Below are 23,229 nucleotides of genomic sequence, written 5' to 3'. Positions count from 1 at the left end.
GATAATGAGTAGAAAAACCCAATATCACTGCCTGACCCGGAGGTCGAACCCAAGGATCACTGCAGTCATTTCGTCATACAACTCCGCCACCAAGGCGGTCTAGGTATGCGCAAGACATATGCAATCAGAAGCTACATATTTTACATAGATACGCAGACAGGCTAAGAATCCATCACACACACATCATTTATCCCCAAAGGGGTATGCAGATGTGCAACCGAGGCACCCACTTTTCGCCAAGTGTGTTCCGTCCCATGATGTGATAGGGGGCGAGCCTATCGCCATATCGGGCACAAATTCCCGAACCCGGGCTGATACTGAGCAGAAAAACCCAAACATCACTTTGCCCGACCCGGGATTCGAACCCAGAACCTCACACCGCTGCCGTACCGCACATCCAATACTACCGAAGCAGTTCACCAATTTTAAGTTACTTTCAAAACGTATGCACAACCAAATTCATTTAAATAAAACAACAAATATTTTAGAAGATTTACTAATCGTAATAAATAACCAGCATAGTTTACAAAAAGCATACCACATTTTTTTATACAAAACTTTCTCGACACAAAAATCAATACATGTTTCCCTTTAATATCTTGTAACATTTTTAAAATTATCCCAAGCCTGGGACTTCCGTACTTATACAAACAGACTAGTATTACATGATTAAATAATATCCATAGTGGCGGATATTTGCGAGAATCGTTGGTTTTGCGAAATGCCCAATATTAATCTGATTTTTTCTACTTTTTTGCAATTTAGATCGTCTAATGTATTTTGTTTTCTTTTTTTGTCAGTTTTTTTTCGTCTACATTATATTTTACAGAATGCATGAGTATTTAAAACTTTTTTTATGCTTGTACGGCAGTGAACCTCGCTGTATCTGATGGTAAGTGGAATAGGATCGAATAGAATGTTGACTGACGAGAGATGATTAACCCTAGGCAGTCGACACAATTATGCCGGCCTCTTGGAACCGGATGTACACAAGCTGATCCCAGAATGCGACTCACTGACGTGGGCCGTGATGGCGGGTTTTAACACCTTGTGTACGGTGGTCGCTATCCGGGCGGATATAAATTATATCTCACCACCAGCAAGATATATAATCTAGAGCCTCGTATAATTTTATTAGGATATGGTTTACTTGATTTAACATACTAACATAGAAGTTACAAATCTAAAGATCATTTTTTATTCTTTTATAAGTTATAATACTTTTAAAACAGATTTTGATCTCTATTCGTCTTGATTTAATTTGAAAAACCTTAAACTTACCCTTAACTTTACATCATAAGGAGGTATTTTAATAATAACAATATTAATATTAATTAAATTCTCTTTATGTCAATAAAATAAACTACAGAACAATATTTCGCAAAACATCGATTTTCGCAAATCGTCATATTTTTAAATGTGGAAGATGTAAATGGAACCTAGCACTAGCGGAACATATAATCTCACATACAAATACTATATAGTTAAAAACAAGAGATTTCACAATGATATGAATATCTAATCGTTACGCGCGAAACTTGTTGCATTGCTGAATTATTATTTTTTTTAAACACATAGAAACTCTTTTGAATTCATTAGTAAATTTAATGGTAGCCAGTGTCAAATAATTCGAAATTTGAAAATTCATAAGTAACTTAAGTATGGTGGCCAAAGTATTCGAAATTTTAAAACTACTGTTAATGCCTATCTAAATGAAAGTCGGTTTTTCCTTTTTAAATATAAACAAGATATCTGATGCAAGAGTGTACAGGTTATCATCTATCAAGCGAGATGTTCGAGAGAGTTCATAGATTATCGTCGCTGAAGCTAATTTATACTACTTTTTAATCAAAAAATCCAATTCAGCAAGATAACAAGAATCGCACGAAACGCACTTATAAACAGACAACATCATCTTTACGTATAAAATTTCTTAACTCATATCCATAGCAACCACATATTCTTAAGTAGGAACACAGCTTGAATCCGTATGGTATACATTAAACATTGCTCCCGAACTTGTTACTCATACAATTTCCTATTGCATTGGCGCGGATATATGCAAATACATAATTGTCATGCAATGGGGTCAAACGAAAACCGTCCGCATTGCGTCACTCACACGAACTACAATGAACGAATCAGGTAAAATAATTATTTACTGGTAGATAATTAGAACATTCTAATTACGAAGTTTATCTATTCATGTGATTGGGAATAAATACACCTAAGACGGAAAGCTATAAGTAAAAATATCTATGTTATATACTGTCCCACTGCTAGGCTGGGACCTCCTGTACTACTGCGAGGGATTAGGCCTTAGTCCACCACGCTGTAGTGCGGACTGGCGGACTTCACTACCCTTAAAATTCCTATAAAGAACTTCTAAGGTATGCTTCTTCACGATATTTTCCTTCACCGTTAAAGCTTGTGATAATTCACAAAGAATACACACAAGATTTTAGAAAAGTCAAGTGTGTGCCCTTGGGTTTTGAACCTAGGGACATTCGTATCGGCAGTCCATTCCCAACTAGGCTATCGCCGGTGTTGTCATGGAATTAACTAAACCTGCTAATTTTGTTCGAAACATAAATCCGCGCCAAGGCCCTTCGATTACATAAACCACTTCAAATCCAACTCTGCATTGAATATAAGGACCATATTCGAATAACCAAGAACACAATTTTCAAACAGCTCCGAGTAAGTACATACCCTGTACTCTATCCCTACTCCATAAAGTTTAAGTTACTCGGCAAAAATAGAATTATTGAAAGTAGAAATAGTAATTGACTAAACGCCAGATTCAATAACTATGATGGCATTATACTCAGAATATTTGAAAAAATATTAGCGTATTTTGCACAAAGCAATATCGACGTTGTGTTCTTTATCTACTAAGTTGATGTTGGATTGGCAAAATGTCGCAAATATTAATTCAAATACGCTAATTGTCACGCCGCAATGTCAGTCAAAGTTATCATTACTTTTGCCTAAATAACGTTTGTCGTGGCAACTCTTATGGCCTTTACTTTAGCAACGTTTGTAGTGTGGCATTTTAAGGACAATTTTTTTTAACTCTTACAATTAATTATGTCACTGTAAATAAAAGGAAAACTGATATATTGATATTTTTACTTTATTAGAACGTATAGTAACTAGATTCAATGAATGGTTTTTATAATGAAATTTCAAATCAAAGTTCATGTGTCCTATAATTCATACATGCCTTTTTTATGTACATGCACATATTATATGAGCTATAATTCAAAATTGGAACGCAATAAAATGTCATGAAAAACTCACTATTTTATTGACATCTGCTTATTTTCCGGACTTTTTACAAAGTAATGGATTTCACAATCAAACTGCGACATATGATTTTTTTCTCGTCTTCCTTAATACATATTTTTTTTAAAAGCGAATAACTTTTTATATTATGAACAAAAAACCGCATTCATTTAAAACTGAATCATATTTCCATTTAAGTAGGGTAGAATTAAAAATATTACGAATCTTCCTGTAAATTAAAACATTTATTTAATTTAAGCCAATACAAAATAGGTATATTTTACAATAATTTATAAAATGTACGCCGGATCTGGCGATCAAACGTTCAATTGGAAATGAGATCTTATATTCATATAAATATTGTCGAAAATTGTGTGAAGAAACAAAAGCCATATAGCTGGAGACATTAGGTAAAGTAAATCAGTACATATCCGTCTACAAAGACATTCGATCTGAACTAAGGCAAGTACAATACACAGAATATTGAGTATGCATTCTGAGTTCCACATAGTTATTTCCTGAACGTATGACTACTAAGGGTGTCCTACTCCGTCTACGGGGGCAATACCGCCTTTTTAAAATGACTGCGGTGGCGTAGTTGTACTGTATGCGCGGTACGGCAGCGCTCTGAGGTCCTGGGTTCGAATCCCGGGTCGGGCAGTAATATTTGGGTTTTTCTACTCAGTATCAGCCTGGAGTCGTGAATTTGTGCCCGATATTACGACAGGCTCGCCTCCTATTACATCATGGAACGGAACACACTTGGCAAAAAGTGGGTGCCCTGGTTGCGCCTCAGCATACCTCTTCGTGGATAAATGCGTGATGTATGTGTGTGTGCAAATTACGGGCCTTTTAATCGAAGGAAAGCTTTGTTAGTTGTAAAGATAAAAGCGTCGAAAACATCCCCTATTCACCTATAAATGGGGAAGAGTGAAATTTTCCGAAAGGAAACCTAACACAACATATAAGTACTAATAATATTATGAACAAATGCGGTCTGCTAATCGCTTTTATAATAATTAGATTTTCCAAAAATTACAAAAGGGAAGCCGGTAAGGGTTATATGCACCGTTCGCTACAGTGACCTGTATGTCTTTGAAAGCTGTCCTTCGATTAGAAAGCCTGTAATTGCAAAAAGACGGATTTGCCCTCGTAGACGGTATTAGACCCCTTGCGTTAATATTAATATTACAATTTTGCCATCGTTCTGTTTCTTACTATAAATTTCTTAGGTCTCAAATATAATTAATTATTAAAACTTGCTCCACACTATTTTTTGTTTATGTTATTGAAACATTTAGGTATAATATAACATTTTTATTCATATTAAAATTTGTCAGAGTAAACTTTGTTCTTGTAAATCTTAAATGAAGAAATAAATATTGTTCTGTAATTTTCAAAAATGAACCATGAAGTTAAGAACATTATACATATTTTCAAATGCTGAACATACAATGCATCTGTTGAATTTCAAAATTAGTCTATATACAGAATGACCAGATTTTAAAATCATACATACAACTCAAAAACTATAATATTCAGTCACATAGTATTTTATAAAAAATCTTCGCATCTAATAAATTTGTGATAAATCAACTTAAAGTTTATATTTTTTGGTTATCACTTGCATTTTTTATTCATCCCGACATTTCGTATGAAAATAATATTTTTGTTTCGTGAAATTATAACCAAGATGGACATTACTTGAACATTTTTATTGCTGCATCAACTTAAGTATATAAAAACATATTATTTTCCACTGTTGCCTCAATGCCAAGAAGACAAAATACATGTGATATAATTTAAATATTTTAAACTCTACCATCCAACTGGAACAAGACACGAGTAAAGCGTACAATGAACAGACATACGTACGATAAATTTATATATCTAACCGCGTCAATAACCAAGTATAACTTTGGACTCTCGTATATTTTTTTTTTCATCAACACTGGATATTAGGACAGTTGTGTCCCTCGATATTCTCCATAATTACACTATATTATATCGTCATATGATTGTATAGTTGACAGTTCATATACACCCAAAGTTATACCATATTCAAACGACGCGCATAAACTTTACACGCCGATGGGTTGTAAAAATAATATAATTTCATTTATAAAAATCATTCTTGTTCAGAACATTATAGAGGAGAAATTTGATTGCAACAAAAATAAATGAGATCCGGATATTGATAATATCTTAAACTGCTCACTCATAGACCAAGGAAAATAATTATCGGAAAATGCCTTTTGCTGGTGGTAGGTCTCATGTGTGAGAGTCCGCCTGGTTAGGTACCACCACAATGTCTATTTCTACCGTCAAGCAGCAGTGTTTAGCCACTGTTGTGTTCCGATTTGAAGGGCATTGCAGCCAGTGTAACTACTGGACATAATAAGACTTAACATCTCATGTCTCAGGATGGCGAGCGGAGTGGAATACCAAACAATACTTTGTAAATCAAGGTGTTGGATGGAGTTTCTACTATTTATGGGCGGTCGTATAGCTTACCATCAGGCGAACGGCAAACTCGTCTCGTCATTCAAAGCAATAAAAAAAATGCCAAAAGGTGATATTTCTGTTTCATAAAATAGATAATATCATCTTTATTTATTATTAAGATAGTCAACTAGTCATATATTATGTTTTATCTAATTCCACTGCTTTTAACCTTATCATAGTACATATTAAAAATTATTTTACTTCAAAGATTTAACACTAGGAAGTGACTGTTTATTCAAGAAGAAATGACTGCCATATCTATTAGACCAGTCGAGAAGTACCCTTATTTTCATAATTATAGAATCGAAACTACATTATAAGGTTTCTTGAAAATATAAGATCTAATTGATACTTATTAGACTCAAATACACTCTTAATTATAAAAGTAGTGTGGATTTTAACTCTAGTTACACTTGGGCAGATTTAAGTAATTTTAATGGATTTAATGAATTATTTAATCATCGATTACCTCGATTAACCGTAACCTTACCGAGCGGTTAACTCGATCAGTTAAAATGATCGATCAGTTGATATCTATTGCTCAAGCAGAGGCAACGATTTATTGCAGTAACACGGAGGGCATACGTAATCTAAAATGCCACCACTTTGAAAACGAATTTACAGTGATAACATGTTTTTTGATTTAGAATAATTCCGGCTCTTAAATTGCCTATATGGGATGTATTAAAGAGCTAATTTTCAACAATAATATATTGTATATTTTTACAACCCACAGTGACTAACACAGCCAAATAGTGTTTAGAAAACTTTTTGTGTCAGACCACTTTAGAACCAAATGGTTTGGAAAACGTTTTTTTTATTTGTTGAGTCGAGTAAAAATGCAAATAATATTGATATTATTGTCATTATTTGAACTGAGTTTTTTTTTACTTGGAAGATATTTTTTTTTTTCAATATTTTCATGTGATTAGGATAAAATAAGAATTAGGCGCTTTCCAAAACACCTGATTCGAAAGTTTGTCTGCGACAAAAGTATAAATAATTTAGAATACAACAGACGGTCATGGCGGCTTTCAAAATGAGGGTAATTCGATATATTGGCAGTTTTGTCAATTTCTCCCTACTACATAAATCTCACTGCATATTATTCCCACTACAATTTCTTTTAATTTTGCTTGAGGTCGAATTGATGCTTGAATGTTTAATTCCTTAATTGTTTTATATTTATTATAATTTTAGAATTAATACAAAGTTAATTTGTATTTTAATATGTCATTCCCATGAAATACTTAAAGTTTTTTAGACCTTTCTTTATTTTTCAAATATTTTCAACGAAATTCAATATCTACAGACATAAATGTCAGCCGCTTGTAATTTATTTATAAATTTATAGCCAATGTAATTTTCGGATTAATTACATTAACTATAAGATATACTTTAAAAAATCAAATGTGGGATTTTGAAATATGCAGTAAAAAAATCACACGCATCAATTGTTCAAAGAAGAAAAAAGAATTAATAATGGCGCTTACGTTTGTGACGTATAAAAAAAACAATCCATTTGTAGCAAATTATCAGTAAACCGACTTCATTAAACAATGGAAGTTCTAAATTCCACGTGTATGTATGTTTTTTTCACTAGACTGGGTTACATAGTAACATTCAATGCCAATAATAGTTTTTAATAGTCCTCATAGGACTTCAAAAACTGCCCTATTCTGAGCTGTACTACGTCATTAACGCCAATACGCTCCGTTTAACTATTGAGAACGGAATTATTATCCATGTCAACTGCCAGAAACACAAAAAAAAGTTTTTTTTATACTATAACCAAAATTTCAAGAAGCGAAGCAATAACATAATTAGGCATGTATGAAAAAAAAACAAAGCCTTAAAATTTCACAAAAAAAAATCTTAACGAGACGAATTACGAATCACAACGATTTTTTTCAACCCCCAAAACCGCTCACAACCGTCCGCAAAACAAACAAGTTACCTTTTACTATAATATTTCGATTGATAACATTCGTACAGCTTTATCCTTACCAGTCAGGCATCCGTCGTGCACTCCTGCGCCGCGTCCGGCTCCTGTTTCTTATCGCCTTCCGTTTTTTCGTCTTTGTCCGTCTTGTCGTCTTTATCCGTCTTTTCCGACGGCTTCGAGTCGGTTGATATTGAACTGGATGTGAGACTGTTGGGCTGGGACGACTCTTTGCTCTGGGGCTCCTGTGAGCTGCGGTTGTCTGTTGATTTTTCTTTATCTGAAATTTTAATGTTTACACTTTTTTTTGGGGCTCACTGTACACTGTATATGCTATTTATTAGTAATTATATGAATGAATTACTATGCTATTATTAGTGAGATGATGTTAATATGTGAAAATATGCTTTATTTTTAACAGTACAATGACTTTTTTGAAATCGTTTTTTTACTGAGGTTTTAGTTAAAACTCAGAGCAGTTTATATGAATGTGTAATGTGTATGTCTAGTTGAATATGCAATTTCGCAAAGGGCACATGACCGAAAATGTAAAAAGTCCAGGAAATTGACATTTTCTTAAGTAGTATAAAAAAAATGTGTTAGAATTTGGGTTCAATTAGCAATAAAAAATTACAGAAGTTTGATTGTTATTTGTTATTATATATATATTTCTCGATATAGAATTAGATATTATATTTATTAGATATGCCCTTTTCGAAATTGCATATTTAGTTATAGTACGATGAAAAACTATAAACCATAAACAATAACTAATGAATACTTATTGGTAGATATAATGAACATACTCTATCCACAAATATATAATAAATAATCGATACATGTACATTAGACGATCTCAATCGATATCTACTGTTCGATATTGAATATGAACCAATCAAAACAAATAATATGCGACAGTGTGATCAAACTTTGTTCTGATTGGTCCATTTCCGAGATCGATCTAACAATATGGATAGAGATCGTTCATTTCGGTCATAAACATTATAAGAGACTTAAATTCTCAATTTACTAAATATACTTTGTTACAGAATTTGCCTAAAACGTAAACAAATAATTTAATTACCCAACAGGTTATACATTATATTGAAAATAGCTTTAATTATATTATTTATTAAAATAGCACTTCTTGAAATTCAGACAAAACCAAATAACTCGTGAAAATAGCAAAGTTTGTTTACACTTTTAACAAATTCAATTGTAATGAATATTACATAGTTTTCCTATTTGGCCAAATCTATGATACAAAATACTGACGTAATAAAAACGAAAGGCGCAACAAACTGAAAATGGACACATCCGGTGTCCGTATAACGGAACGTTCTTCTAACAATCTTGTAATGTTTAGTGCATGCGCGCGCGCAGCCACGCACGCAGCCGCAGACGGGCCCAGAGTAAATCTTCGAAATAGACCACAATTTACTGTGACTACACTATATGAAGTATAGTTTTAAGCCTCCATTTTTGAAAGATAAAAATTATAGATATTCCATAATGTAATCTAGCATTGCTATTTTTATACAGATTGGTATAGCGACTTCACTGCCTGACTATCCTGACGCTAAGTGGAATAGTCCACGGGCTGATTTCAATCCACGATCCCAATCTTTAATTCGATCCAAATATTATTATTTGGATATCTAACCGCGTCAATTGGTTTATACCAATTAGGATAAATAATTAGTAAGCATGTCAGTGTCTCGTCATGTCTTGAGGAATGATACTATGTCAGTATGTATGTTAAAAAAACTGTTCCGATTGCTCCGATCGATCGAGAAAAAGGATTAGGATTGTTTATTGCCGATACAGTATCGTCTCAAGATAGACTATTCCTTACTAGACACAATGCAAGGTTGTAAAGAAACGGACGGATCCCGAAACCCTACTCGTCGGAACTGGTTATTTTTTGCAGAATTTCAAGTTTTATAGAGAAGAACAAGTTGTAGTTTATCATATAACTAAATTATATGGGATTGTTATAGTTTATAAATATATTCAGAAAACAAAAAAAAAAACAAATAAAAAAAAAATCTAAGCAGATATTTATATACCAAAAACGCCTTATTTGTCTAGTGGCAGCGTAACAGGCTATATACCGGGAGGTTAAAGATTAGATTTCTAATATTCAAAAACAATTTCAATATCCCAATCTCTATCCACGTCGTTCAGAGGGTGGATCCATAAACTATCTGTCCGATAACTTATTGGGTCTGCTACGGGTATGCGACCCCGAACTACTCTAGCTACTAGTGTCACAAACCTTATCTTCCGTGACAGTAGTATCCTTGTCCCTTCCATTTCCCTCTTCCTTTCTAATTATCCCTCCTTATATAAATTCCTTTCCTTTCTCCAACCGGCTAAAGGCGGTATAACCTAGCTCAACTAGGCACAGCCAGCCCCCCAGACCGTTGACAGGCAGCAGTATTAACGGTGCGAAGAACTGTGCCTCTGCGATCGCCAACCCGTTTGCCCAGCGTGGCGATTATGGGCATAAACCCTCCAATGATACAGAATCATAGGAAATGGCCCCCAGTTCCCGGTCGCCCTGTTATTCCTGGCCAAGGCGGCGGTCACGGTAACGGCAGGGCAGGGGTGCGAAGAATCCCCGGGCTACGATAGGCCGCCCATCTCAACTGACCCTGGCAACCTACAACGGCAGAAGTCTTCGGCTTGATGAACATCTCGCACAGTTGGAGACGGAGCTAGAGAACATAAGGTGGCATGTCCTAGGGTTGTGTGAAGTCCGTAGAGAGGGAGAGGACTCTATCACCTTAGACTCGGGCCACCTTATATACTACCGCGAAGGCGATAGGATATCCCAGGGTGGCGTAGGCTTTCTCGTCAATAGAGCCCTCACTAACAACGTTGAAGAAATTTCCAGTGTGTCGACCAGGGTAGCTTATATGGTTCTTCGGTTATCTAAACGATATACCATGAAGATCATACAGGTCTACGCACCGACTTCGACACATTCGGACGACGACGTGGAGGATATGTACGAGGACATATCAAAAGCCTTGCACAATACCACAAAGGCCCATTTCAACGTTGTTATGGGGGACTTCAACGCTAAAGTGGGAACCCAAAGTCACGGCGAATCCAGAGTGGGACCACATGGTTATGGATGTCGGAATCACAGAGGACAAATGCTCGTAAACTTTCTTGAGAAAGAGGGGCTCTTTTTGATGAATTCATTCTTCAAAAAGGGACCCCAGAGGAAGTGGACGTGGCGAAGTCCGGATACTGTGACAAAGAACGAGATCGACTTCATCATGACGGACAAAAAGCACATATTCAGAGATGTCTCAGTGATCAATAGGTTTAATACCGGATCCGATCACCGACTTGTACGAGGCTCTCTGAATATCGATATTAAGCTTGAAAGAAGCCGTCTCATGAAGTCCACGCTCCGACCTAATCCACTCCAAATCATGGCGGGTTCCGAAAAGTTCCAGAGAATGCTCGGAAATAGATTCGCTGCATTGGCACCCTCTGAAGATATTGACGAGATCCTACACAATCTGGTTGATGCGCTTAAGGGAGAGGGCATCAAAATCTGTAAAATGCAGCGTAGAGGCAGAAAGTCCAAACTCTCGGATGAGACTCTACGGCTTATGGCAAATAGACGCGAAAGCACCCAAGTTACTACGTCAGAGAGGTCAGACCTTAACAGGCGCATAGCAAAATGATACGCCGAGACCTTCGGAGCTTCAATACACGCCTCATTGAAGAAGCGATAGAGCGAAACCGAGGGTCTAAGGTATTTGCTCAGCAGCTTAGAAGGAGCCACCTGACGAAGTTAACGACACAAAAGGGCAAAACCGTTTCGTCACAGTCGGAGATTTTTGCCGAGATTGAGGACTTTTATGGTCGATTATACGCTGCACATGCTCCTTATCCACGGCATGTCGACCATGATCCCAGAGCCACCCTGACGCGCCACTACAGCGACGATCTGCCAGAAATCGACCAAGGCGAGATCGTGTTGGCTCTGAGACAACTTAAAAATGGAAAAGCCCCCGGTGAGGACGGAGTTACTTCGGAGCTCCTGCAGGCAGGTGGCCTTCCTGTCATACAGGAGCTACAAAAGCTGTTTAACACCGTTCTACACTGTGGGAGAACTCCAAATGCGTGGAGTAGGAGTCTGGTGGTTCTTTTCTTTAAGAGGGGGGATCAAACCCTTCTAAAGAATTATAGGCCCATCTCACTCCTGAGCCACGTCTATAAGTTGTTCTCCAGGGTTATCACGAATCGCCTCGCTAGGAGACTCGACGAGTTTCAGCCCCGGAGCAGGCTGGGTTTCGCGGAGGATACAGTACCATAGACCACATACACACAGTGAGGCAGATTATACAGAAATCCGAGGAGTATAATCGGCCCCTGTGTTTGGCATTTGTGGACTATGAGAAGGCCTTCGACTCTGTCGAAACCTGGGCTGTCCTGGAATCCTTACAGCGTTGTCAAGTAGATTATCGCTATGTCGAAGTGCTGAGATGTCTATATAAATCTGCCACTATGTGTGTCCAAGTACAGAACCAGCAGTCGGGACCCATTCAGCTGCGCAGAGGGGTGAGACAGGGGGATGTTATTTCCCCAAAACTGTTCACAAGCGCACTGGAGGATTTGTTCAAGACTCTGGACTGGAAAGGTATGGGCATTAACATAAATGGTGAGTACATCTCGCATTTGCGTTTCGCAGACGACATAGTGATAATGGCAGAAACACTGGAGGAACTACAACAGATGCTAAACAGCCTAGCTTCGGCCTCACAGCGAATAGGTCTAACAATGAATCTGGATAAGACAAAACTTATGATCAATGACCACCTAGATCCAAGACCTATCGTTGTCAATGGCCACCTTCTCGAAGTTGTTTCGGAATACACCTACCTTGGGCAGATTCTGCAATTAGGAAGAAACAGCCTTGAGAGGGAGGTTAAAAAGAGAATCCAGCTGGGCTGGGCCGCATTTGGCAAACTGCGTCGGGTTTTCTCGTCACTTCTACCACAATGTCTGAAAACGAAGGTTTTCAACCAGTGCGTCCTACCTGTCATGACCTACGGTGCCGAGACGTGGACGCTCACAGTACGGCTGGTCCACCAGCTCAAAGTCGCTCAGCGAGCTATGGAACGTGCTATGCTCGGAGTTTCTCTGAAGGATAAACTTCGTAACGAGGTCATTCGTCAGAGAACCAATGTCATCGACATAGCACACAGGATTAGCAAACTGAAGTGGCAGTGGGCAGGGCATATCTGTCGAAGAACCGATAACCGATGGGGTAAACGAGTTCTTGAGTGGAGACCACGGCTCGGCAAACGTAGTGTAGGACGCCCTCCAGCTAGGTGGAGTGACGATCTGCGAAAGGTCGCTGGTAAGAACTGGATGCGACAGGCCGAAGACAGGGTAAAATGGCGTATATTGGAGGAGGCCTATGTCCAGCAGTGGACAAAGATATAGGCTGATGATGATGATGATGATGAATCTCTATCCACGGATAGATTGCGAAAGTCGACCAATCAGAATAAACGCTTACTGATGGCTTATTTTGATTGGTTTTCTCTCGAAATTGATCCGGAGATAGATATTATATAGTTTATTGTTAGTAAATATGTAATAATTTCTTAAATGTTTTGCCCGGGATTGTGATCCTCGCAGGGATTGCAAACAGACCACCGAATGTAAAAACTATGTTAAATATTATATAATTCCTTGTAAATTTACGCGCGTAGTCCAAAATCACATCTTGTATTATTATTATACGCTTTTTATATCCACGTCGATTAAATGTAGGTTTCAAATGTTTGTTAGTGTTACCTTTAACTTATAAATTCTGACCTTCTTGTAGTTCAATTTTGTAGTTTTGTAGTTCAATTTTGTTAGTTGATTAACGCTTGCAGGGAGGGAATTTTTAAACCAACTTCCATGGAGAAAGTTTTCAAATCATGTTATTTTTTTAAAGTATTTTACATATAATCGATTTTTTTTCGGTCGATTTAGTTAGTCGATACACATTTGACTGGTCGGGATATTTTGTTAGTTAGTTGATCCACACTTTACGGGTCGGAATATGTTGTTAGTTAGTTGATTCACACTTTACGGGTCGGAATATTTTGTTAGTTAGTTGGTTCACAGTTGACGGGTCGGAATATTTTGTTAGTTCGTTGATTCACACATGACGGGTCGGAATATTTTGTTAGTTGATTCACACATGACGGCTCAGAATATTTTGTTAGTTAGTTGATTCACACTTGACGGCTCAGAATATTTTGTTAGTTAGTTGATTCACATTTGACGGCTCGGAATATTTTGTTAGTTGATTCAAATTAGACGGCTCAGAATATTTTGTTTGTTAGTTGATTTACACTTGACGGGTCGGAATATTTTGTTAGTTAGTTGATTCACAATTGACGGCTTGAAATATTTCGTTAGTTAGTTGATTCACACTTAACGGGTCGGAATATTTCGTTAATTAGTTGATTCACATTTGACGGGTCGGAATATTTTGGTAGTTGATTCACACTTGACGGGACGGTATATTTAGTTAGTTGATTTACACTTGACAAAATATTTTGTTAATTAGTTGATTCAAATTTGACGGGTCAGAATATTTTGTTAGTTAGTTGATTCACACTTGACGACGGGTTGGAATATTTAGTTAGTCGATGACATATCCAGGAGGGATTGAGTGTGGACTACTCACCGGCGCCGTGCGTCGCTGGCCATGGTTTCCTCACGAACATGTTTTCCACTATTCTGTCTATGTTGTCCTTCTCCGTCGAGTTAGCTGCTCTGTTTCAACAAAAATTATACATAAACTAAAATTAAAATAGGGGTCGGCAGAGGGACAGTGGTGGGTAGATGCCACCTTTGGATTTTGTTTATATGCACTGTACGTGCACTTGTGTTGACCTATTGGGAATAACTTTTAATGATCCACCTTGATAAAAAAATTAGTCCTTGCCCCCCACGAACTTAAGGCTAAGTATGCCAATGGTATTGCTTTTTTCGGACTCATAAAGTTACGTTCGTAATACCTAATTTCCTTTCTTAAAGGATTGACGAATTATTCTTTTAGTACTGTGTATTTATAGGTAGTAGAGGTCGATTAAAATCAAACGAGTTACTTGCTTGCTGTTTGGGCTACGTCATGAAAAATTCAAGCAAATGCACATTTTGTTATTTTCATTAAATTTGTTTAAACATTCGTTAAAACGTTCAATCCCGGGCAACCTATTTTTTTATCGAATACAAATACATGGCTGTCATGTAAGTGTACTTTTTTATGGGTCCTTAATTACTTGAATTTAATAAATAAATAAAATAACACATTAAATGAAGCATGAAGAAAACTAGTATATTATACTCATGAATTAATATGATTATGTCAAAATTTCAAGATATACGCTGTTTATATAATAAATATCGAAATAAAATATACCTTTTGCGACACCTAGATATAAAAATCTATTAAAAAAACAATGTTAGTTGTACGCAACTCTATGTCCTATATAGCTATAAACTTCTCTCATACCATTGAACGAAAATTAACCTAGAACAAAAAAAAAACGTGCATTTAATTATTTCGAAACCGAAAAACACAAATACATTGGAAATAAAACCATTTTACGAATTTTATCGCTTTTTTTTATATAAATTTCTCCCGATGTTTAAAGAATACAACCAGAATGGTCACGAGAGGGACTAGAGTCCCGTAAAAGAGTTTTATTTCAATGTCTAACAATCGCGTAAACCTAAATCATTTCTTATTTATTTATTTAATATATTTGGGAAACAAACAGAAAATATCAAATATAAATAATAAAAGAATATGTTACAGAATCCAGCGAAGTTTCTACTAATAAATAACACAGGTATGGAAAGAGTGAACAATGACATTAATTAAAATACAATGAAATAAAGGTAACAAAAAAAAAAAAAATCTCTTAAATAAAATTATGCATAAAATGTAGTTGGAGAATTAACAAATTAGTTTCCACATAGAGATTCTATTATATGACGTTTAAAACTATTCATAGATATAAAAAACATATCGATGTCGGATAACTGCATGTTATAAATATTATTAGCTCGTCGTACGAATTATCACAAATACCCATTTTCTTTATCAAACCCAACGCCTCTCAGTTTATAAAACTCATTACGCTGCCATTAAATTATAAGGCCTGTGCGAATAAGTACATCACACGGCCGTCTTCAATAAGCGATAACAATTTTAATCGTCAATCCGATTCCAAGAATCGACCAACCAAAATAAATAATTCTTACGCGTGTCAAAAACACCGCCCTGATTGGTCCATTATCGCAATGGATCAAAGAATAGATTGGTATCGTTTATCGAAAACGGCGGTTCGAGATATTATTAAAATAAACAAGAAATATATTACGGTAAATGGCCTATTGATTGTAATAAAAAAAAAAATAGGTAATGTACTTTCTTCTTTTTTAAGAAATTTAACAAGTCGGATTTGGTAAAATCCAAGGCATCACAAATGTAGAAAAACAATATTTCTTAAATTATCGTTAGTTGAACTGTAAAATGTTATTTTATGATTAAAAGAAGTATAAGTATTTCTAAAAATAAATGTACACAACGAATTAATTTTTACGAATTATAACTATTTCTGTCTCATCTGTTTTAATATATTACTAGCTTTTACCTGTTGGCTCCAGCCATTTAAAATGTTTATTCTGGGATAAAAAGTAGCCTATAACACTCAGGAGTAATGTAGCTCCCTATTAAAAAAAAAAACAATATTCGTTTAATAGTTCCTGAGATTAACACATTCAAACAAACTCTTCAGCCTTATATTAGTATAGATTTTGCTTGTTCTGTAAAATATTAAAACAGACAAATGAGACAGAAAAAACATAATATTTAATGACCGGAGAGAGATCAGGCGCAGGACCAACTGCTTTACGTGTGGAACGGAGGTATCACACCGACAACTTCCTGATTCCCTGAACTCTATCACAATTATTTTTGGCCCGAGCCGGGATTCGAACCCAAGATCCCAGAAAGCTGCCGTACCACGCATGCAATACGCCACCGAGAGAACGGGTGACGTTGCGATCTACCCAAATAGAGGCACCAGTCGTGAGCACACTCGTGATTGGTCGGTTCCGAGTCCAACGTACCGAACTTTACCGAAGATTACCGAAGATGCTGTGATAGGTTCCTCAGATGCTCGTTGTGTATTGGCTTACATGCCATGCGGTTATACACTTTCATTCAACTTTTAAATACGCTCTCTCGTTCCTACTACTGTTCATCGGTGGTTTATGACTTTTACCGTATACTATTTATTTGCAGCTATAAAACTCGAGTTATCAACTTTGAACGTTAGTCTTTGTTTTGTAAGGTCATTTTTACATTGCGTTAATAAATTAAATCACATACCCGTCTACTATATTGCGCTAAAAAATGTCCATGAATAACGAATATTTTCGGTAAAAATGTCGGTTTTCGTTTTCAAAATTTAATATTGTTTTGTAGTTTAATGTGAATATGAGTGTGTAAGTGTATTATTGACAAAATATATATATATATATTGTACCTTCGATAAATTATTTTTGTATAAATTTTTATTAATTTTTATTTAGTTCGAAACTTACTTTTTTTTACATCTACGGTTAAAATAACTTATGGTAAAGATTGTTTTTTAAAAAGATATGTAAATATTATTTCAGTACTCGTATTATCAAATGTAGTCCGTATAATATACAGTAGAGTAGCGCCTGACCTGTCGGGCGCGTGCTGCGCGTGCTGCGCGTGCGGCGCGTGCTGCGCGTGCGGCGCGTGCGGGCGCACGATGGGTATGGCGGCGGTGGGGCGGCGCTGCGCGCGCGGCTGCTGCTCCTGCTGCTCGCAGCTGTAGTACGTCACGCCGCCCGCCTGCTGCGGCACCTGCGCACGCGCACACACCGTCAAACACCAACACGCTACGTATTTATTATCGATGCGCACCAGCGGCGAAGAGTCTGTATAATCCGATTCCTGCCGGATTATATTACCGTATTTTCACACGGCATTTATGTATGTTATTAGTACTTATAAGTTGTCAAATTCCTCTTTTGAAATATTTCAACTTCGCCACTGGTGTGCACATACAAATTTATAACAATGCCTACATAAAACCGTCGCAATGGTACATCATCTTTACCATAACATTTTCGAACAGGCCAGCGTGGTGGGCTAAGGCCTTATCCCTCTTAGTAATAGAAGAGGCCCGTGCCCAGCAGTGGGACAGTATATAATACTGGGCTGATACGCTGATGATTATATACTTGACCCAATCCGGACATCCTACAACAATGACGCACTATATAATATTGTCATTCAAGTGTGCGTAGTATAGTCGATGTTGGACAGGTGCGCCATCTAGTATCAAGCGCACGACTTGTTAAAGTCGTTATTTAGTTGCAAAAAAAATTAAATGGCACAATTTTCATATCTCAAAATCTCAAGTGATTAATCTGTTTCTAGTATTTGTATAGAAATTTTCTTCTTCTGTATAAAAAAAATATTTTTTTTATTATTTACTTACACAGTATAATATCATAATTGTAATATTTCCCCAATGTTTAGGAAAAAAATATAGTCACTAAAATAGATTTAGCTGATAAAACCTTATCAAGCATACAGCTTTACAAGTTTTTACACTATGTTCTCTTCAATTAAAATTTGATACCCCCTTTCCGAAACACCCTGTATATCATGATACTTACGAAGTTATGGTGTGGATAGATCTGGTGTTGGTACGGTGCTGGCGGCGGCTGCGCGTACATCGCCGCGCCGCCGAATACAGCGCCGCTACCACTTTGCGGAACCCCAGTCTTGTAAGGGCAACAAAGTGTTTTAAGTTAAAAAAAAACATATCGCAGACAGGGTAAAGGTATAAGCACAAGATATAAGATCCCAAACTCAAATAACATTCTTTTTTTCTCGTTAAATATGTAAATATCCCTTCTGCTGACGAGGTAAAGAATTTAAATTATTTTTTTATCTCGTAATATATAATTGCATAATATATAATTTACCTGCATGTATTGAGCGGGCATCATGGCGGGTGGCGCGTATCCTTGCGATGGCTGAAGTTGACCTGCGGAAGCACCACTTACGTTATAAATACTTTTTTAAACATATAAGGCAGTTATAAAGTCTTGAAATATTTCCATCTAACAATTATTATAATGCTTGTACCAAAACTGTACTGGGTATGAAACTTTCATAACGATTTTCATATTGATATGTACCTCCTTTTAGAAACACCCTGTATTTTTAAATCATTATGGAACATAATCTATTTTTATCGCATGATATATATTTACAAGGCGGTATTAAAGAATTTGAAATTTTTAACCTTTTTCAACTACATTCTACTTAAAAAATATCACAGATTTGCAGTTCGAAATTCTAGTTAAATTTTCAATCTTATGTCGAACTTCTACACTCACCAATGGCGTGTTGTTGTGGTATGTTGTGCATGGAGTGGTGTTGATGTTGGACCAGCTGTTGCTGTTCCAACATGCCTAACCGCACTTGCTGTGGAAAAAAAAAATGATAATTCGTTTAGAATTCCAATAGGCCGCCATAATTGTGTCGACTGCTGAGGGGTAATCATCTCTCGTCAGTCGACAGTGGGCAGGATGTGGTATAAGTGCCGCAGGTACCTGTGGCTCAGGGGCGGCTGTGGAAGTAGACCTAGACATTTCCGTCAGAGGAAGCTCGCAGTCGTCCCTAATGCGCCGAAGAGGGCCACCGCGGAGTTTTAGTTGGTATGCCGTGCGTTGTATATAGGTTAGGGACTCGGCCCGGCGGTCGCCTGAAGGTCGACATCAAATCCGGGCGGCGCAACGCCGGGTCGGAAGACACGGTGACCCCAACATAACCGCTCAGTCGCCCCCCACGAAGGCTGAGCGGTAGTCATAAGACACTTTCTCCGCGAAAACAAAAAAAAAAAAACAAAAAAAAAAATAAAGGTACCTGTGGCTGCGTGTGCGGCGGCGCGAGCGGCGCGTGCGGCGGCGACGGCGCGTGCGCGGGGGTCGGCACCGACGCCGCGCGGTGCACCTGCACAACGTGGACACTGTTACACACTTGCATATAATATAACTCACTTTTTTTCTCAGTCAATTGATGCGTTTTTCAAATTTAGAATCAAAAATATATTTTAGATAAAAAAATATAAAAATGAACTCAAAAAATAAGAACAGCCTGTATGTATATTCTTTTTATATAGGATAAAAGTCCCACTACACGTTTACAAGGGAAAAAAAAATTGCCCGTGTCCATCCTAGTGTCACATTATCTCCATACTAAAATCGTCGAAATACTCTATAGTTTTTATATTAATCGCTATATTAAACAATTGATTACATTACCATACATGTAAAAGTATGTCAAGTTATATAACAATCGTGCTAGTCTACAACTTTTACAATCGCGTGCGCAATCTATTTTATTGCCCTTATGCACGAAATCCCACTCGTACGTCGGCAGCATACGAACAATCGCTTACGCGTAATCACAATCGATTACAATGTAACATGATTTTGTCGATTACTTGTTTTCTATATAGCACTAGTGTCGCTTCCGTCTCCGTCCGAGTGGAAGGTATACATGTCACGCTGGTTAATTTTATCCGACTACGGCTACGCAAAGGAAGAGTAATGATTTTAAAACCATATGTATGAATGTATATAATATGTATGTATCTATTTCATGTTCCACCCTAGTGTCGCCCCTCCTTTTTTTTAAATACATATCAAAAATGTATTTCATCCAAAATCTATCGGGAAAATAATTTTCAAAATCCACGCAATAAAAAGTTATAAATCTTCGAAATTTGGTGGAAAGGAAGCTATCAAATTACAGTAATATTGAAATGTTACGTCACCCAGTACCACCGGCCATAATGCTGTGTGAGAGAGAAAAGGTCTGGGAAAAGGAATATCGAGTCGACATAATACAGGGCTAGTAGTATTAGATTGCAAGCATACCTGGTGCATGAGGTGTGGCGGGTGAGCGGCGGGGCTGCCCTGGTGGGGCGGCGCCGCGCCAGTGTATTCACCGGGACCTGGGGGTAACACATACGTATAATAACTGGCATACAACATGAACACACTACAGATCATTTGATTCAAGAAGACGCGCCCCAGTACTTTAACTAATCGCTTACAATGTGTGTGGGCAGCATGCGTGTACGCACGCTACGATGGACAGCGTCGACGCAGAGGCTTATTATCGGTCCCTTAACCCTGCGACATTCTGCGACAACCCCCCCTGCCCCTCTCCAAAAGGTGCTGTGTTGCGTCTTTGTGGATGAAATTACCTACAGTGTGTAATATCTACCTAGGGAGACATTTCTGTGAGTTAGGTCACATAGTGGAATTCATGTATTCCTTGGGAATGATATTCAAATAGAGGTTTAAGGACCTCGTAAATATTTCCCACTCTATTCAACCCATATCGTACTAATTGATCTCCTGTTCCTTCTCCCCATTTCCTCTCCTGAGTTTGCAATGAAGCCGAGGGTGTCTTGGTATCCCATTATGCCGAAAAAAAAATTTGAGGGTAAATTTAAGCGTAAATCCAAGTCGTACCATTGTGATATCTGTGCTGTTGCTGTTGCTGTTGTTGCTGTTGCTGTGTCTGTGCGGGTTGCGCTTGCTGTTGCTGCGCCTGCGGTTGCGGCGTGTAGGAGTCGCCGAGCGGCCGCTGTCGCAGACTGCTGTACCGCTTGCTGCCGCCGCGCGACTCCGCCCCTGGTGACAAATGGACAATTCATTTACATTTTTACTTTACTGGTAGCAGATTTGTCATATGTGAAAGTCCGCCTGAGTCGGTACCACCGCAATATCTATTTCTGCCGCCAAGCCGGAGTGTGGTCACTCTTGTGTTCCGGTTTGATGGGCATTGTAGCCAGTGTAACTAAATACTGGACATAATGAGATTTAGAATCTAATGTCTCAGGATGGCGAGCGCAGTGGAATACCAAACAATACTTTGTAATTCAAGGATTTGGATTATGTTTCTACTGTTTGTGGGCGGTCGTATGGCTTACCATCAGGCGAAAGGCTAGCTCGTCTCGTCATTCAAAGCAATAAAAAAACACTTTAATTCTAATTTCCACAAAAAAAAACAATATCGACTGATGATATGCTAATTGACATAAGCGACTTTTGTGGAAAAATTAAAAAATAAAGTAATCAAAAGACCAGAAATATGTCGCGAAAAAAATCTCTTGGACTTTGCACAGTCGTTATACTAAGTTCAATAAACACATTAATTACATTTTTTAACATTTACTCATGTTTTTTTGTTAAGTCTAAAAATGGCACTTTTAATATTAAAGATAATTCTGCGAAATACAGCATTCAGTTATATATGAAAATGCTATAATTACCAGCATTTTGTTGTTGGTGCTGTTGGTTGTTCGGTTTTTGTTGTGCATTCTGTTGTTGCGGCGGCGACTTATTCGGCGCGGGGGACGACTGCTGCTGCGCCTGCGCATACAAATACGTTAACACAATTTTTATTAGGTTGAGATGCTATAATTATTCCAGAAAGTATCTTTAACATATTTTTCCTCTTATACAACATCGCATGGCCAAGTGTAATAATGTTTATTAGAAAGCTTACCTCACCTCTATGTGGGATCTATATTCGGAAAGAGACAGCTATATATTCCTTTAACACTGCTTTGACTTATTAAAGGATGGAAAATGGACTCATGAGACACACAAACACACAGACATATTTAAAAAAAAAGTATTTCTCTTAAGAAAACTAAAGAAACCCTTGGCCCTGATTCCCTGAGCCTATGCTAATGTTATTTTGACAATTCAAACACGCAAGTAACATAACCCATCGCGTTTATGGTTATTTAAGTGGCATACAGAATATTTTTTTTATTTTCTATTTAGAATACATAATTTATTACAAATTTCACGAAGATATCGTGACAAGGTCGCGTTACGAGTTTGCAGTCATAAAGTATAGGGCTCCTGAGTTTTTATACTATCCGTGTAGAACAATAGACACTGGACAGTGTATGTACCTGCGTGGGTTTCTTCCTGGCCTGGTCGGTGGGCACGGGCCGCTGCTGCGCCACCGTCGCGTTCACCTTGCGCTGGGGCTGACCTTGACTGGAAAATGGACTCATGAGACACACAAACAAACACACAGATCTCAACTGTACTATATAGTCAGGCTGTCAAAAAAATATAAGCAAAAGTAGAACTTATTTCATGCTCTTAAATCACTCTCAGAGAGCAGCCGGCAGCAAATTATCACTTGATGGGTTTGTACTTTGTATGTATCTTTTTATAAGGATTACATATTAAATGTATGCCTTATAAAAATAGACAAAGGAACTAAACCGTACAGCCTTAGATTTTTTTCTATTCACGTATATCAATGTATTAAAAACGAATATTGGTACAGTCTTAAATGT

The 23,229-nt window shown here is 37.3% G+C and overlaps 1 protein-coding gene across 2 annotated transcripts in view; it reads right to left on the bottom strand.

The window, feature by feature from the left end:
- LOC115454428 (protein CASC3-like) overlaps positions 1–23,229 on the bottom strand; it is a 43,255-nt gene that overhangs the window by 6,429 nt on the left and 13,597 nt on the right. Inside the window, exons 8-18 of one of the 2 annotated variants that reach the window (XM_037442776.1) lie at positions 22,834–22,921; positions 22,180–22,279; positions 21,377–21,538; positions 20,774–20,850; positions 19,758–19,844; positions 19,229–19,316; positions 18,812–18,873; positions 18,500–18,607; positions 17,515–17,678; positions 14,454–14,542; positions 7,801–8,015 (exon numbers count right to left, since the gene is read on the bottom strand). In XM_037442776.1, the coding sequence (XP_037298673.1) occupies positions 7,804–8,015; positions 14,454–14,542; positions 17,515–17,678; positions 18,500–18,607; positions 18,812–18,873; positions 19,229–19,316; positions 19,758–19,844; positions 20,774–20,850; positions 21,377–21,538; positions 22,180–22,279; positions 22,834–22,921 (1,237 nt within the window). In that variant the 3' untranslated portion in view covers positions 7,801–7,803. Of the gene's footprint in view, positions 1–480; positions 8,016–14,453; positions 14,543–17,514; positions 17,679–18,499; positions 18,608–18,811; positions 18,874–19,228; positions 19,317–19,757; positions 19,845–20,773; positions 20,851–21,376; positions 21,539–22,179; positions 22,280–22,833; positions 22,922–23,229 lie in introns of those variants that run through there. The other variant, XM_037442769.1, reaches the window with a different exon arrangement.

The sequence above is a fragment of the Manduca sexta genome, chromosome 4, assembly GCF_014839805.1.
Source record: "Manduca sexta isolate Smith_Timp_Sample1 chromosome 4, JHU_Msex_v1.0, whole genome shotgun sequence".
In the NCBI taxonomy this organism is placed as follows: Eukaryota; Metazoa; Arthropoda; class Insecta; order Lepidoptera; family Sphingidae; genus Manduca; species Manduca sexta.
Note: the sequence above shows the minus strand (reverse complement) of the source record. Positions and strands in the feature narration are given on the sequence as shown.